The 17,916-nt window shown below is 47.2% G+C and overlaps 1 protein-coding gene across 2 annotated transcripts in view; it reads left to right on the top strand.

Annotated features, from left to right (window-relative positions):
• bbs9 (Bardet-Biedl syndrome 9) overlaps window positions 1-17,916 on the top strand; it is a 123,510-nt gene that overhangs the window by 99,961 nt on the left and 5,633 nt on the right. The window contains exon 22 of one of the 2 annotated variants that reach the window (XM_026317864.1): window positions 14,965-15,009. The exons of the other annotated variant lie outside the window; for it this stretch is intronic. Coding sequence (XP_026173649.1) covers window positions 14,965-14,996 — 32 coding nt within the window. The 3' untranslated portion in view covers window positions 14,997-15,009. Of the gene's footprint in view, window positions 1-14,964; window positions 15,010-17,916 lie in introns of those variants that run through there. 2 annotated transcript variants of the gene reach the window in all.

A 17,916-nucleotide genomic window follows, 5' to 3' on the forward strand; every position in this document is an offset into this window, starting at 1 on the left:
GGCCTGCTGAGTGCATGCATGTGTGTCCGCGCTGCACATCTTTCAACTGCAAAACAGTCGATTTACGCCGACTTCACCTGGCGGTAACCTGCTCCCCAGCACGGCCTGTAGCTGCACACGGCCAACATCAGGATTCCTTCCCCTGTTGCCCCTGTGGTTCTTTAAACCATCTGCTTCCACTCTGCAGCTTGCATGTAGCTGACAGACACTGACAGTGGTGTCACTGCCTTCTAGCCCTTCAGTATATTTGTGTGTGTGTGTGTGTGTGTGTGTGTGTGTGTGTGTGTGTGTGTGTGTGTGTGTGTGTGTGTGTGGTTTCTCCACACATCAGTTTTTCATTTACAAGACAGCAGGTAGTTTTTTTTCTTGTGTTCCTTCCTTTTTCCCACAGTTTAGAGGCAGCTCATCCCTGTACGTGTGTGTGTGTGTGTGTGTGTGTGTGTGTGTGTGTGTTTCTGGAAACACAGTGTGTCCCGCTGATGTTCCCACCCTGATAGCCAGGTGTCCAGCTGACCCACACACACACCTCTCACAGGCCACTGATGAGATTAAAGTGGCAAATTCCCCAAACCATCGTACGGACACGTCGTCTGTCAGACAGCACACAGGTGGCAGCGGATGGTTTTAAGAGTCTCTGTTGGAAGATGAGCTCATCTGGCCTTTCCTGATCCTCTCTCACTTTCTCTCAATCTATCTCCTCCCTTTCCCCCACACAGATGCCATAAATAACCACACACACACACACACACACACACACACACACAAACGAGAGTCCACAGAGAGTTGAACCAGCCCAGATGAGAGAGACAGTACGTGTGAAAGGCAGATGCTGATAAGAGAGGGCGAGTCAGTGATGTCACCCCGTAAAAGAGAGAGACGAGATGTGGAAAATGTCTGAGGTCATTTTCTCATTATTCTCTTCATGCAGCATCACTTCTGTCTCCTGGCCCGACTGAGCAGACACACACCGGCCTGGAGCTCAGCCTTTTCAGCTGCGTTTCTATCTATCAGGAAATAAAAGCAGCTATTATCTTTACGTGGAGCTGCTGAATGATGACTTTCTGAGTTCAGCCTGTGAATATTCTCACTTTGTAACAGCTCAGGCCACTGGACAGGAAAACTGGACAAAGGCGAATCCGGATGCAGTTACCTGTCGGTGTGTGTTGCCCTTTATTGTCGCCAGCAGCACAAGAAAACACTAATCAGATTTGACACACACAGGGTTTGGTTTTCATGTTCAGAGGGTTTGGTTAAGGCCAGTAAAGGGTCCTGGTTTTCCATGTTGATTCTACACAGGTGATGGAGATGCAATGAATTTTTTAGGTATTTAACTAAAATCACAAGTCTCTCCCAGACCCTGAGACTACAACTGGAAACATGTTGAACCGGGGTCTCCCAGGCCAACATCAACATCACACACCCATGACCTCCTTCTGTGTGATAGGAGGACGTCACAGTTCAGGGATCAGAATAAAACTCTGCAAACAGAGTCTATAAACAGAGTTTGTAGGAAACAGTGATGGATGGATGGTTGGGGTTCACCCATTATATTATTCGGTTTTAATAATTTCCCCTTGTCAGGAAAATCTGAAAGGTTCAGCATGTAGATGTCATAGCACATAAAAATCAATAGAGTTCAAAAGTCATGGCTGGCTGGGTGGAAATCAAACCAAGAGGAGTGGAACAGAAGAGGAAATGGTATCGGGCGGAGAGCGAGAAAACAGAAGGAAAGAGCCGTTCATTCAAACTGTACACAGCCACACACACGTTGTTTCTGTGGTCTGCTAAGCACCATCGACATGCAATGCTAGAGTTAACTCTGCAGGTAGGAAGCCTGGGATAAATGGAGCGCGTCTCCTTCTCCTCAGTCTGTGTGTTCAGTGCGAGGTTTTATTTCTGCTGCCTCTTATTCAAATAAACGGGGGATTGTACAGTAGTTAAAATGATTTGGATGTTTTTACGTCAGCTCTGTTAAGGAGATCAGGCCCAGAACGTACCTACCAACTTAAACAGCTGATTTATGCTATGAAACGTATTTTAACTCAACGTTGCTGCTCTTGTCTCTTCTATCAGGTAGAAGTTGGTCATTACATGGAAACGCTGAATTAGAAAATCCCTGTGCTGAAAGAGGAAAAGTACCGTGAGGACTTAGTCAAACTTAATTTGCATAGAGACAAAAATAACCTACAATAACAACAACACCTTTAACACCTTGAAGAGAAAAAAGAGCAAAAACAACCATGTTAACACAGTCGCTAATACATTACAGTGTGTGTATGTGTGTGTGTGTCTGTGTGTGAGTGAGAGTGACTCTGTTATAGTTTAGCAGATTTATGGTACATGGGATAAAACTGTTCTGTTAGATAAATAAGGCCTGTGCTCACTGCGTCTCACTTCCACTCGCTCTTGTCTCCAGGACACACTGTCGTCTTTGTTCCCATTGTGCCAGAGCAAATATACACTCTGTGTTTAGACAGCACCACAAAACACACATGCACTTTGTAACGAGTTCATCCGTTCACTCTTATTCTTTAAAGAAGTCTCTCTTATTGTGATAAGGGATGTACAGTTTGCACACACACACATTTGTAAGTACCAGCATCCTTTCACACGAGCCCTTAACAAACAGCACTGAACCTCGAGCTCATAAATAACCAGCACTGCCAAACTGGGCCTGTGTGTTTCAGCTACTTCAACATGGTACGAATTTGTACGTCCTATCAGGATTAGTCTGGAATGTACACACTTCCTCTCCGCTCTGCCTCGCTCTCCGTCTGTGTGTGTGTGTGTGTGTGTGTGTGTGTGTGTGTTTCTTCGGACAGCTGTATTTTAGATGATCATCAGTGTGTTCAGCAGCACAGTCACAGCAGAAGAGACGTTTTGCGTGATTTCACCTCCCTGGTTCAGTGACAGAGCAGGTTGGTTGTTTACCGCCCCAGGAGTAGCTGCTGCTACTAAGGAGGTTGTGGGTCTGAACCCAGGTGGACCCGGGGCCTTTCTGTGTGGAGTCTGCATGTTGTCCCTGTGTCTGTGTGGGTTTTCTCCTCCCACAGTCCAAACACATGCAGGTCAGGATTAGGGTCTGAACCCAGGTGGACCCGGGGCCTTTCTGTGTGGAGTCTGCATGTTGTCCCTGTGTCTGTGTGGGTTTTCTCCTCCCCCGGTCCAAACACATGCAGGTCAGGATTAGGGTCTGAACCCAGGTGGACCAGGGGCCTTTCTGTGTGGAGTCTGCATGTTGTCCCTGTGTCTGTGTGGGTTTTCTCCTCCCACAGTCCAAACACATGCAGGTCAGGATTAGGGTCTGAACCCAGGTGGACCCGGGGCCTTTCTGTGTGGAGTCTGCATGTTGTCCCTGTGTCTGTGTGGGTTTTCTCCTCCCACAGTCCAAACACATGCAGGTCAGGATTAGGGTCTGAACCCAGGTGGACCCGGGGCCTTTCTGTGTGGAGTCTGCATGTTGTCCCTGTGTCTGTGTGGGTTTTCTCCTCCCCCGGTCCAAACACATGCAGGTCAGGATTAGGGTCTGAACCCAGGTGGACCAGGGGCCTTTCTGTGTGGAGTCTGCATGTTGTCCCTGTGTCTGTGTGGGTTTTCTCCTCCCACAGTCCAAACACATGCAGGTCAGGATTAGGGTCTGAACCCAGGTGGACCCGGGGCCTTTCTGTGTGGAGTCTGCATGTTGTCCCTGTGTCTGTGTGGGTTTTCTCCTCCCACAGTCCAAACACATGCAGGTCAGGATTAGGGTCTGAACCCAGGTGGACCAGGGGCCTTTCTGTGTGGAGTCTGCATGTTGTCCCTGTGTCTGTGTGGGTTTTCTCCTCCCACAGTCCAAACACATGCAGGTCAGGATTAGGGTCTGAACCCAGGTGGACCCGGGGCCTTTCTGTGTGGAGTCTGCATGTTGTCCCTGTGTCTGTGTGGGTTTTCTCCTCCCACAGTCCAAACACATGCAGGTCAGGATTAGGGTCTGAACCCAGGTGGACCCGGGGCCTTTCTGTGTGGAGTCTGCATGTTGTCCCTGTGTCTGTGTGGGTTTTCTCCTCCCACGGTCCAAACACATGCAGGTTAGCGCCACCTCCCATGTTAGCACCTTCAAACATTCGTAACACAGTCCATGAGAGTGGTTGAAGACCCCTTTAATCCAAGTCACAGTCTTTTCCTAACCAAGTCACTTCAGCTGAGACCCTGTTGAGCAAACTCTGACAACCAACCAGTCAGCTGGTTTTCTTCTCTTCTCTTCTCTTCAGTCACAGATTCATCGCTCACATTAACGGCACCTCCTCTGTTCTCCTGAGCACAAAGGCCTGTTGAAGCAGCCCCACACAGACTCACACACCAGCGTCACAGATAAATGGTGTCATTACACTGGGCTGCTGACGACTTCCTGGTCTCTCAGACACACTCAGCGTACTGTGTCTGAGCATTCATGTATTGTACTCAATCTCACACACACACACACACACTCACACACACTCACACTGGTGGCCATCCATCACACCCATGAATGGACCATTTAGAGTCTGTGGTGAGAGACAGGCAGACTGAGACTGGCAGGGAGGGGGCAGGGTTTGTTAAAACGATGCAAGATACACTGAAGAAAAAAACAAGTTTTTAATTAATCAGAAAAGTAAACGCAGCATGTTCTGCCCTAATCAGAGGCCTAGTCTCACCATGATGGTTGTGTATTAGCATGAACAGTAGCCTGATCCCCTGTGGCTGTTCATGTCGGGACTGTTGATAATGTTTTTACCAAAACACTTCAGAGTCAGATTATAGTCAGTCCCTGCAGGTGAACACATCAGTCCTCCACAGCCACGCACTACTTTGATCTTTGTTGTGTTTCCATGCTGGGAGACGACAGGTACAATATATTTCCACGAGCGCTCACTAGACTCTCTGTGGTGACTTGTAATAAAACACAGTTTCCACGTTTGGCTGCTGTATTTACAGTGTTCAAGGCAAATATGAATGAAATTTCTCATTTCCAGCGACTTACTGACGTGGAGCACAAGACATGCAGCGGGGACGGGGGTCTCAGGCCCACGTGTCCTTCTGCTGCTGCTTTAACATGAGGCATGATGGGAAGGATGAATGTTTATGCCAGTTTATTTTTGCTATCAGTGACGTCAGGGTTTGACACCGACCATGTGGATGTTGTATAAAAACCAGACACAGCTGTTACATTCCTATTTAATGTGTTTATAATTGTATGATATGTTTAATGTGATCAGTCAGAGAAGACCACCAGGGTTCCTCATGTACAAACCTCCACCTCGCACTGATACAGTACTCCAGCAGTGTCGCTGATGCTACTGATACGCCACAAAGTCAGTTTTGACTGGTTTGATTTCATTAGATGCAGTAGTTCCTCAGTAGCTGTGCTGGAGGGATATTTGGGTTGAATAAGACCTACATGGGAGTAATACAAGATATCCCTCCGCCACAGCTCAGCAAGGACCTACTTTCTGGGGAAACAAAGAGTGAAAACTGGAATAAACTGTAAGTTTGAAAGATAAGACTGAGTTTAGCTTCTTGGGACTCCTGAGGTCTGTTTGGCTGACGTCTCTGATGAGGTGTCGTTTAATTTACACTGAGGTGAGCAAAGAGAAATATAAGACGGTAAAGAGAAGAGACTGTTCAGGCTCTCGTGGCCAAACGAACCATATCCCGTCCATAAAAATAAAGGTGATCGCTGATTCAGGCTCACGGTGTGTTTGCTGCCATCCACACAGACAGACACACACACTGAGCTGGTGGCAGCTGACAGAAACACAGAGAGAACAAACAGAGAGCTGTTTGCTTCATTCATCTCCACAGCTCACAACACACACACTTCATCTTTATCTTTACCACCGCTCAGCCCCCGAGGACAAACATTCACATGCTCCATAATTCTTACTCTGCACACACACACACACACACACACACACACACAAAGATGGCAGTATGTTCTCTCACACATTCACACTCAGCCATAACTCAGTGTCCTCACACATGTGTCGACACACGCTGCTGAGCTGAGAGGAGTGTGTGTGATAAGTTGTGTTATGAGACTGTGTTATCTGTTGTGTCAGCGCTGCCTTCAACACCCCCCACCCCCAAACCCCAAACCCTGCAGGTTCCTTTGAGAAGCTGAAGGAACCACAGCAGTAACTGATCAACCGGTGCCTGTGTGCAGCAGAAACCTGACCTGTACCTGACTGATGTCGTTCTGTCAGACAGCTGTAGCCTCACCTGGATATCAAGCTTCTTTCTGTGGGTTTTCATGCTCAGCTCCAGTTGGGCTGTTCTGATGTTGCTGGGGTCCCAGTGCAAGACAGAGTAGTTTATTTCCAGCTGTGTGTTTTTCTGCACATTGCAGTAAGTGCCTTGTAACAGCAGCGTTGTGGTTGTGTCTGTTCCAGCCTGTCAGGGTTTGTTTGCTGTGGGTGGATTCTTTACTTCAGGATTCAGGAGCTGGTCGTTTCTCCCGAGTGATTCACAGTGAGGGAATTTGGATAAAGGTTCTCCTGAACGTCCTGTTGTTCCCAGGTGTAAACTGAAGCTCTGCCTTTGACCTTTCCCAGCTGCACAGTCATCCACAACACACTGACATGGCCACTGTTTTGTTGCTGTCAGTCACATGACCTCAGGTCTGTGAAACGACCTCGATATAAATGTGTGTTTAGTAAAGACGTGACTGAATATCAGCGAGGACGATATCAGGCCTAAAGCCGCTGACGTGATGATCAGCTGATGATCTCTGACCTAAGGCTGGTTTCTTACAGTGTCATTCATTCTGTGCTGAGGAGCCATTAAAAACAAATGTCCTCCACTGCTCTATGTTCACAAACTGTTTACGATCATTTTTCTATTGTAAGAGAAACTTTTGTACCAGCCCACATCAAACTGACAGTTTTCGTTTTCTTCCCACAATTCCACCCACTTCCTGTTTCCTGTTCAGCTCCGAGTCTTATCAGACAGTATAAATTTAGGACCGTGTGCTCCATTCCTCACTTGATTAGATCAGCTACGGTACGATAAATTAGTCAAACCCAAACAATGAACTGTTACACACACACACACACACACACACAGTGTTTCGCTGTGTAGCAGCAGGTGATTTTTCCAGGTGTGTTTTCGTGCTTGTGCTCCCTGATGCATGTGTATTTTTCTGCAGGTGTTTGCATGTGATGGACTGTGTGCGCTGTATTCTGTCTACTTTGTGCATGCTGTGTGTGTTTGTGTTTATGTGTGTGTTTGTGTGTGTGTGGATTGCATACTGCCATCAGAGCATAGATTTACAACAGGAAGTGCACTGCCAAGAACAGGAGTGGTCAGATGAATCACATCTTTCTGTATGTGTGTGTGTGTGTGTGTGTGTGTGTGTCTACAGTAATAGAGGGTTCTGCTGTCACATAGATGAGAGCTTGACTTTTTGCAGAACATTTTTTTACTTTATTCTTCTTACTTGTTTTGCTGTTTTGCTTTTCCCTTCACGTTTCAGGATTTGCAGATGTCCTGCATGTGTGAAAACGTGAAGTACACACAGCATCTGTGTGTGGTTAGATTTACACCTGTTGGCTCCTGTCACGAGCCTGCAGGATGCACCGTGTCCATGTGAGCATGGAAACTCTACGTTCTCTCTGGGACCCAAGGGAGAGGTTTGAGTGTGAAGCTGGTGCAGGCTGCTCTGGTTTCTCATAGATGAGACGGCGTGCATGTGCTCTGTGGGTGTGGTGGACTGGCTCTGAACATGGATGTAAACCCCAAGTGAGGACATGCCGCAGTTATATACACACACACACACATGACCTTGCCTCGGCCTGTGTGTATGTGTGTGTGTTGATGATCAGTGTGTTTTGCTGGATCACTTAAACACACACACACTGATCCCACCCACAGTCACACCTGTGGTAACAGGAAATTTGATGGATATTCTTTGGCCTCTCTCCCTCTGCTGCTTCTGTCGCGTTCTCTGCTTTTTATTTAGTTCAGAACTGGGTCAGATGGGAAAGGTTGAACTGTTCTTGATGAAAACTTCCATCTTTAAATGTGTTTTATTTCAAAGCAAAATACTTTTATCTGAGCGTATCCTGCAGAATTAATGGAGCAGCAGTTACTCTGATATGTCACTGCATTTCCAAACATTCAGCCATGTTTATTCTTATTTGCTCTGTTTATCTTTGTTGGGCTGCAACACAAAGAAGATTTTCAGGGACACTGAGGAGTCACCCATCAGATATGTTTGAGACTTTTTAAACATCATTTTAACAATCAGCAGTTTCCATTTTGAAGTTTCTGCCTCACTGTTGATGTGCAATTACTCCCAGCAGCATCTTGCAGCGGTTTCTTTGCGTGGCATGCCGAGCAGCTTCAAAGCTCGGTTGATAAAGCAGCAGACGCTGATCCTGTAACGTCAACATGCTCTCGTCAAACCCGTTTCCACAGCTCCACTTTTTCTTTTTGCCAAATGCGACAGGGAAACCCCCCCGCGCCCAGAAATGTGAAAAAGTCTGAAAATGCCTGTAAATGTTTTGATAATTGGCTTCAGGGTCGGCCAAGGTCGCAGCCCTGCTGCCTCTGCTCCGTTCGTCTTCAGTCGTTGGAGCCGAGCGTTAGTGGGAGGACGTCAGCACTGGAGCCGTGGAGTTAAAGTCAACAAATTGAAGAATTCTTAATATTTAGGTCAACAAATCACAGCTGACTGACACCTTAACGATACAACGCTGCAGCAGGACGACATCTGTTTGTCTGGGTTTTCACTCAGGGTTTTTCTGTGTGAAGAGAAGCTCCATGAAAACATCTGGATGGAAACGTCCCTGATGTTTCACAGTGTGGACAGACGGCAGAGCTTCAGGCTGCCCTCACCACACTGACAATTAAATCCATCTGCCCTTAATTGTACTATCTGATGACCCAAGAGTATAGTCAGGGTGACCTTTGGCCTTAGTTTGTTTAACACTGGTGAAGTTGATGTTGAAGTTCAAACGGGGATCAGGTTTGATGTTGTGATCAGCTGTGCTTCAGTACGTCTGTCCCTGCCTGTGACTGCAGTGGTCATGGCTGTTTGAGGTTGTGATTACAGGACAGCAGAGACAGGGAGGCAAGACAGAGCAGGGAACTGAAAGTTACTGTGATTATACAGTACATGATGTTTACTACCTGCATGTGTGGAAGTGTGCATGTGGCCTCCGGGCGACTGGAACGCCCTCACGCCAGATTCACCGGTGGCTGAATATGATTCAGCAGACTTTGTGTCTGACCGCTTGACCTTTGAACTGTTTGTTTTCCTGTTGGAGAAAGAAAGAGGGACAGAAACAAATAAAACACCATCCAGATTTGATTTGCACGGGCAAGCAAGTTGTGTTAGTGCAACATTGATTAATGACACAGAGTGTTTCCCTTCTCGTGTGTGTGTGTGTGTGTTTGTGTGGTGAAATGTCATTAAGATAATTGAGTAATTCAGAAATTATATCGAGCATCACTTGAAGGCTGTTTGGAATTAATTTGGTGTTTGTGAAAGAGCTCCATGTGTTTCCAGGCACAACTTTTCCATCAGTTAATTCAGTGGAATAAAGTGTGTTTGCAGTAAATTAGGTGTGTGTGTGTGTGTGTGTGTCTGTGTGTGTGTGTGTGTGTGTTTGTGGTTTACCAGTGATGGGTAAATCTGTCAGACATAAACCTGGCAGACGTAGCGGCTCACAGAGACGCACAGAAACACACAGTGTGAGGGATCAGTGCACTTACACTATGTGGTTACACATGTCAGGACATTTATGAAGTTTTATTACACTGTTTAGAAATAAAAACACATCAAATTAAAAACAATAGTGAAACACAGATGTCTATTATACGTGTAATACATCATCCATCTGAGGCCTGCACTGCAACCTCACTGATCACAGGCTTGATAACTTTTTCTTTCACGTGTCCCTCGTTTCATAATATTTTCCGAGCACGATCTCCTGCTATTAGCAGGTCAGATGTTAATCAGCAGGACTAACCTGTTGTAGTCGGTGGAGACCACATCAGGTCATCAAATGTGTCCCATACAGTTTGCTGTGGCAGCTGAGCTTCTCTCTCAACGACGTTTCCTTTGTCCCAGTAGTGATTAGAACTAGGAAGCTTCCCAGGGAATTATGTGGAAATTATGAACTCATAAGCTCAAGAGTTCGAGGAGCTGAAACCAGCAAATATTTGGCATCTCTGCCTGAGAAATGAATCATGCAGAAGTAACTTATTCTCAAAACTGTGCTGGGTCTTTACTATTTATTGTTCGCGTAGGGAGGTGAGACTGCAGTGGGTTGTTGTTTCCACTGCCTGTATAAGGCAGAAACACCTTACAGAAAGAAAACACTAGTGCCGGGTGGAGCCACAGGAGAAATGGACCTGCATGGATCCCACCACCCAAGTATAAAGTCTCTTCTGTATCCTCTCATACTGTTTCCTCTTGCCTTTTCTTTTCCTTCAGAGATGTGGTGAAATGCGGCAGCGGCGGTCCAGGGACGGTGGATCGGTGCAGCACAGCTGGCACACACTGATCCAACAGGGACACCGAGCAGGTGTCGAGTTAGGGAGAAAGAACAAGGACTGAAAAAAGGGAAAGAAAAGGAGAAGGGGAGAGTGATACAGACGTGTACAGAAAGAAACAGAAAAGACTTTTAGCAGGTTAAATTCAGGGACATTCAGATGTGGTCCAGGCTCCAGATTCCTCAGGGATAAACCTTAATGTTATAAAATCCTGCCACACCTGTTTCATGTAAAAGCAGCATGTTTACAGTCTCACAGTTTACCTGTCTGTGTTTCTGCATGAGTCAGCAGCTTTTAATGTGAGGTGTACCTGTTGTAAGGTCTACCTGTAGGATGATACCCTGTGGTGTCCCTCGGCTCCTCGGGGTTCTGGCTGCGTACTTTGGAGGTGGGAGGGCTTGTGTGCAGGATTTCGCCCCAGCAGGGTGCTCCGTCTGTAGCTCACCAGCCTGGGTGTTGCCCCTTCCTCCGTCTGCTCCGTGTGAGCGACAGGGAAACCTCCCAGAGTCTGAAAATATCTGTAAATGTTTTGATAATTGGCTTCAGGGTCGTCCAAGGTCGCAGTCCTGCTGCCCCTGCTCTGTTCGTCTTCACACGTTGGAGCTGACTGACACCTTAACAAAGCTCCACTGGTAACAAACCTGCTGACACCTGGGCCCTTATCCCACCTGGTGCTGGTTCTCGGGACATACGGTTCTCAGGACTCACTGTCTGAGCCGTGGTTTTCTTTTCAGATGAGCTTTGGTTAAACTCTGTGTCTCTTTCTCTAATGGATGAGAACAGTTTGGTAATGCACCTCACCTCCACTGTAATAGTCCGAGGTCACATCGTGTTACAGATTCTAGACATTTGTGGGGAGGTCGAAGGAACAGACAGAGGCCGTCTGTGGTTGTCGTCTTGCTCGAGGACACTTCAGCAGAAAGGCGGAGTCCAGACTAATAAACCCCATGAGCCCCTGGCTACAACTTCCCCGACCACATCGTATTTTTTCTGCCCAGAACAACAGCTCATGTTTCATCCCCGCTCCGTGTTCCCACTGTGAACACGTGTATGTGAGAGTGATGCTGACAGACCAATTGTGGCTCGACCAGACTGAAAATCCTCACACACACACACACACAGACACACAGACACACACACACACACACACACACACACACGGGTTATATTTTTAACAAAAGCATACTGGGCATATTTGGTGGGTGTGTGATGCAGAGGGATTTCTGTAAAACCAGGCAAAATAATGTTTGGCAGGCGCGTGTGTGTGTGTCTGTCTGTGTGTGTGTGTGTCTGCGTGTGTGTGTCTGTGTGTGTGTGTGTGTGTGTGTGTGTGTGTGTGACTATAACATGCAGACTAGAACCAAGACACCAACTACACATAAATTTTTCATTCTGGATTTTGTGTACAGTGTGTGTTCACTTGTGTGGTTGTGTGTATGTTACATTTAACATATGGTTTGTGTATCATCTGAAATTGAGTTTGCATGTGTAAATCTGTGTGTGTGTGTGTGTGTGTGTGTGTGTGTGTGTGTGTGTGTGTGTGTGTGTGTGCGCAGCTCACCCAGTGTTGTAAATGTCCTCTGTGATGTGGTTGGCTGTATTTAGGCAGAGTGCAGCGAGCGCTGAGGAAGTTGACGAAGGCGTGTGTTTGCGTGTGTTTGTGTATGTTTATGTGTGCATGTTTGTGTGTATCAGTGTGTGTGTGTTTGAGACGAAGAGATTTTATGTCACCACCAGACGTGGAAAACTTCATGTCCTTTTGTATCAAGCCAAAACGTTTTTTCCTCAGACTGGCCACTGTATATTTTTCTGTATATTGTGTGTGTGTGTGTGTGTGTGTTGGTTAGTAGCAGGGCGTAGCTGAGCAGAGAGAAAATATCTTGGCCGACCGCGGGAATGAACCCACCCACTATACCACACCCAGGGAGCGAGCGAGCAGTGGTCTCAGTCATCCTCTCTCTCTCTTTACATCTTTGTCTCTTTGCTTTTTGTCTCATTTAAAGACGTAACTCACCATCTTTCTCTTCTAATTTCATTCTCTCCTCTCTTCAGTCTTCATGCGTCTCCTCTTCCCTCTTACATACCTCATGACATTTATCTCTCTTCTCCTCAGATTCTCGCTTCATGAAATAAATTCCTGATTTCATTTCATCCTCAGCTCAAATCTTAATCTGGATTCATTCGTGCTGAGTTCAGGTGACAGGCCAGATCATTGCTCGCTGAAATGACAAATGCTGCAGTGAGTAAAAGTGTGTGTGTGTGTGTGTGTGTGTGTGTGTGTGTGTGTGTGTGTGTGTGTGTGTGTGCTTGATAAAAACTACTTTGCATGACATGTTGTTCAACTACATCTGCTAACAAAGTGTTAATAGGAAACTAGGGCTGCAGTGATTAGTGTCGAGGATTCGTTTAATTACTGTCACTTGCGTTATCGGACCTGCTCCGCCTAGGGATCGCTGTTCCACACGGACCATAATCACTGTCGCACAACACATTTCAGTGTCAAAAGTTGGTGCTATGGCTGAGAGCGAAACCGTCTGTAAAAGGCAGAAAATGTCCAAAGTCATTTCAAACTTATATAAGACGACAACACGGTGCAATGTGTGTACTGTAAAGTAGAACTGGAGAACCACCACAGCCCTTCGTCAATGCTTCAACATCTGGACAGAAAGTATCCGCACACATTATGGAAACGAAGTAGTGAACTAAATTAATAATTCATGTTAAACTGCAGTGGACCAAATAGGCTGACTCCTAAATTCAGTAGACCACTCGACTCGAGCCCTGTAGGAAGCTGCACCGAAGGGCCAGACTCGCAGTGCAACCAGCCTCTGTCACAGAGAGCAGTCAGACTGGAGTCATCCTTCAGACGAGAACAGCTCATGTTTCTTCACAATCTCAGCCTGAAGTGTTGCCCTGACTTGAACATGCACAAGTGACGCGAGTGTTTGTTTCCATCCAAGCATTTTCTGCTGCTTATCTGCAGCAGGTTCAAGAAGGTGATCCAGATGTCCCTCTCCATAGAAACAGTCTCTAGCTGCTCCTGGGGGACCCAGATGTGTTCCCAGGCCAGATGAGATATGGCGTATCTCCAGTGTATTCTGGGTCTGCCCTGAGGGGGGGGGGGGGAGTCCTGTTGGGTCTGAAAGTGCCTATGGACTGACTGGTGGACTGAAAGCTCCATCTTCCAGCCCAGGTCCCTTTTACCGCATTAGTCTGGTATAACACCTGCATTGCTGCTGTTGCTGCACCAGTCCACCTGTCAGTCCACCTGTCAGTCCACCTGTCAGTCCACCTGTCAGTCCACCTGTCATTTTACTCGCTCTGTTAAAGGTCAGAAAAGTCCAAAGTCCAAATCCAGCTTTCTGTCCCACGTCTAGATTCTTTGTCTTATAATTGGCTCCTTTGGGATTTGGATGAAGGAGGTTGTAAAAGATAATGTGTGCAGAAGCAAAGAGGGTGCATGTGTTATCTCACTGAGTCTTAGTTTTAATCTCCATTTTTGTTCTGACATTCAGTTTTGTGCTTTGTTTGCCAAAAAAAGGTGATGACAGATCTCAGCTGCAGCCTCACTTTAGTTGTTTAAGACTTGAAAACTAAAACTATTGAGGTTTCCTGAACGAGTCCAAAGGCTCCGGACGTTATAAACAGATTCAGTACTGGATCCAGATTTAGTAAAGTGCTCTCCAAACCCATCTGTCTGCATGAGAAACTTTTCTACGGTTGGCGAAGACATTTCCCATCATCACTGTGAGAGGCGGACTGCAATAATAACCAGTGTGAGTGAGTGTGTGTACGTGCCTGAGTGCCCATTTGCACATACAGTAAATATCTGTTTTTCCTGCAAAGATAGTTGGTGTGTGTGTGTGTGTGTGTGTGTGTGTGTGTGTGTGTGTGTGTGTGCAGCACTCCATGGGTGGTGAAGCACATGGTTCAATCTTACAATCTTGGCTGGGCTGTCAGTGGTCTCACACACACACACACACACACACACACACACACAGAGCGATGGGCAGGCCTGCGAGGCTTCAGCAGCACATTCCACACCAAGAATAGTATTAAATACTGCCTGTCCATCCATGTTCAGCCTCTGTCTCATTCTCTTTCTCTCCCTCACATCCTTTTGACGCATTAACATTGTTCGTTTTTAAAGCTGCACGAACTATGAGTTTGAACGTTTTTCTCTAACAAATGCAGGTAAACAAAGCCAGCTCCTCTGCCCTGTGTCGGCAAAGTCCGCTGGGTAAATGAGCCCCCCCTGCCACCTAGCCAAGGTTAGAAGAAGCGTTTTTCGAACAGCAGCCATGGAGGAGCTGCAGCTCAAAGTGAGAAACAGAGGCTGCCAGAGCCAAGAGAGTGTGGGTCAAAGGGGGGACTTTGTTTCAATTAGACCCTCTAGAGATTGAGGAGTGTCTCTGCTTTCTTTGGTTAGTTGTTTCTAACATTTCCCAGCATGCAGTGCAGCAGCCATTAGACGGTTGTGACCTTCCTCCTCTCGTCTTTCACATGTGGGTGGGGGGAGTACTAGCAGAGAAGAATCACACCAGAATGTTTCACGGCAAAGGTCACAGCAGATCTGAGTGTTGTCACACCATTCTGTGGCCGTTATCGAGAGTAGGGACCTACTGAGCCATAACTGTGTTCTGATAACAACTGATTCTTTTTCCTGGAGAATCTCAGACTTTTTTCTGTCAGCTGTTTTGGATCCACTGATTACTCTGAAATGAGATTTCATTAGCAGTGTGACCAGACTGAGTCCTCAAACTGAAGCTGTGCCACATGTTTCATTCATTATGGATCCAGATGTTTCCATAAAGGTCAGCTGTTAATGGGGCACGCTGTCCACCACTGGGACGTGTCTCTTTAGAAACGAGGGTCACTGGAAACCAAGACAAAGATGATGATGATGATGATGATGATGATGATGATGATGATGATGGACACGTACAGTGTGTGAGTCAGTTTATGTGTGAGTGTGTACCGTGCGATTGATGTCTGTTGTGTGTGTGTTCCTCATCCTGCCACACACACGCTGTCATTTCCCACGCTGTCGACCACACAGCTTTGTTTTTAGACTTCACATAATACAGCTGTGTCCTGTTCGACCGCTTCGTCTGGACCACATGAACACACACACACACACACACACACACACACACACACACACACAGAGGCACATGATCTCAGTAGGGATACACACAACCTCACAGATCTTTCTCTTTCACACACACACATTTTACAGAGTGCTTTCTGTAAACCAGCAGGTTTCAGCTGCAGTCTCCTGCCTGCTGATTGGCTGGGATGCGGGCGATCTGTGCAGCCGCCTTTATTTTGACTACGGCTGCCTGCAGATGAATGTGATCCACTGCTAACATACGAATCCAGGCGGAACCTCTGAGCTTTGAACGCGGTGCAGATAGCGTCGCTCACCTTATCTAATCGTCCTGCTGACTTTTGTCTCTGCGGTTTTTGTTTTTGTTCCACAAGGAGCAAAAAAGTGTTGCCCTCCAGACTCCAGTGGAAGATGAAGAGCCTCCATGTGCTGAGTCTCAGTGCTGGAGTCAGATCACGTTGGAAGTGTTTTGGTCCTGAGATCATTAAGTGGAACTAAACATGTCAGGGGGATAAATTAGCACCTTATGAAATACACACACAGTAATATTGGCATGTATTCATATAGCCACCACTGAAAATGTGCTGTCTACTTCACAGCCAGAAAGCATCAGACAAACAATGTGTGTCAGGATATTTGCCCTGTCCTGTTTCTGAACAGTTTTATTGCTGCTGTACCTGTAACGTCTGCTGCAAAAACCACCAAATAATTTATCTTATGTCCAAATCTCCATGTTTAGAATCTTTCATTTACCTTTTTAGCAGAGAGCTAACACACTGCAGCCTCTCGTCTTCTAGTGAAAAGAAACAAGCATCAATTTCTTCTTCGTTTAGCTGAACCTCAGGCCAAACTCAGATTGTTTTCAAAGCAGATCTGGCCCAGACACCAGCAGCAGGTTAATGCAGAGAAAAAGTCAGTTTCCTGGCCTCAGGTCATCACTGAGGAGCTCAGGTCATCACTGAGGAGCTCAGGTCTTCACTGAGGAGCTCAGGTCTTCACTGGGAGCTCAGGTCATCACTGGGAGCTCAGGTCATCACTGGGAGCTCAGGTCTTCACTGAGGAGCTCAGGGCATCACTGGGAGCTCAGGTCTTCACTGGGAGCTCAGGTCATCACTGGGAGCTCAGGTCTTCACTGAGGAGCTCAGGGCATCACTGGGAGCTCAGGTCTTCACTGGGAGCTCAGGTCATCACTGGGAGCTCAGGTCTTCACTGGGAGCCCAGGTCTTCACTGGGAGCTCAGGTCATCACTGGGAGCTCAGGTCATCACTGGGAGCTCAGGTCTTCACTGGGAGCCCAGGTCTTCACTGGGAGCCCAGGTCATCACTGGGAGCTCAGGTCATCACTGAGGAGCTCAGGTCTTCACTGGGAGCCCAGGTCATCACTGGGAGCTCAGGTCATCACTGAGGAGCTCAGGTCATCACTGAGGAGCTCAGGTCATCACTGGGAGCCCAGGTCATCACTGGGAGCCCAGGTCTTCACTGGGAGCCCAGGTCTTCACTGGGAGCCCAGGTCATCACTGGGAGCCCAGGTCTTCACTGGGAGCCCAGGTCATCACTGGGAGCTCAGGTCTTCACTGGGAGCTCAGGTCATGACTGGGAGCTCAGGTCATCACTGAGGCGCTCAGGTCATCACTGAGGAGCTCAGGTCATCACTGGGAGCTCAGGTCTTCACTGAGGAGGTCAGGTCATCACTGGGAGCTCAGGTCTTCACTGAGGAGGTCAGGTCATCACTGGGAGCTCAGGTCTTCACTGAGGAGGTCAGGTCATCACTGAGGAGCTCAGGTCATCACTGAGGAGCTCAGGTCATCACTGGGAGCTCAGGTCTTCACTGAGGAGGTCAGGTCATCACTGGGAGCTCAGGTCATGACTGGTGGCTCAGGTCATCACTGGGAGCTCAGGTCATCACTGGGAGCTCAGGTCTTCACTGGGAGCTCAGGTCTTCACTGGGAGCTCCACTCTCTGAGTTGGGTGTTCACTTTTTCCCATCCACAGTTTACCATGGGATCTGAACTGGCAACCACAAATCCAAACCTGAGTAAAACTGTTTCCATGACAAAAAATAATCATACAGTTGAGGTGCAGTTACCGCAGTGGACTAATAAACCATCTCTGCTGGACTGAAAATGTTCTAAGATGAATAAGGAAAGATGGAAACCCAAACGGAGGCTGGAGGAGGCACAACCTCACAGAGCCAGTTACCAGAACCAGCTGACAAACCACACAAGTCCTGTCCCGTCATCAGGCCAGGCGGCCTCTGCATGAGCACACTGATTTGCCATGTTCCTGAAAATG

The sequence above is a fragment of the Mastacembelus armatus genome, chromosome 16 (assembly GCF_900324485.2).
Source record: "Mastacembelus armatus chromosome 16, fMasArm1.2, whole genome shotgun sequence".
Taxonomy (NCBI): domain Eukaryota; kingdom Metazoa; phylum Chordata; class Actinopteri; order Synbranchiformes; family Mastacembelidae; genus Mastacembelus; species Mastacembelus armatus.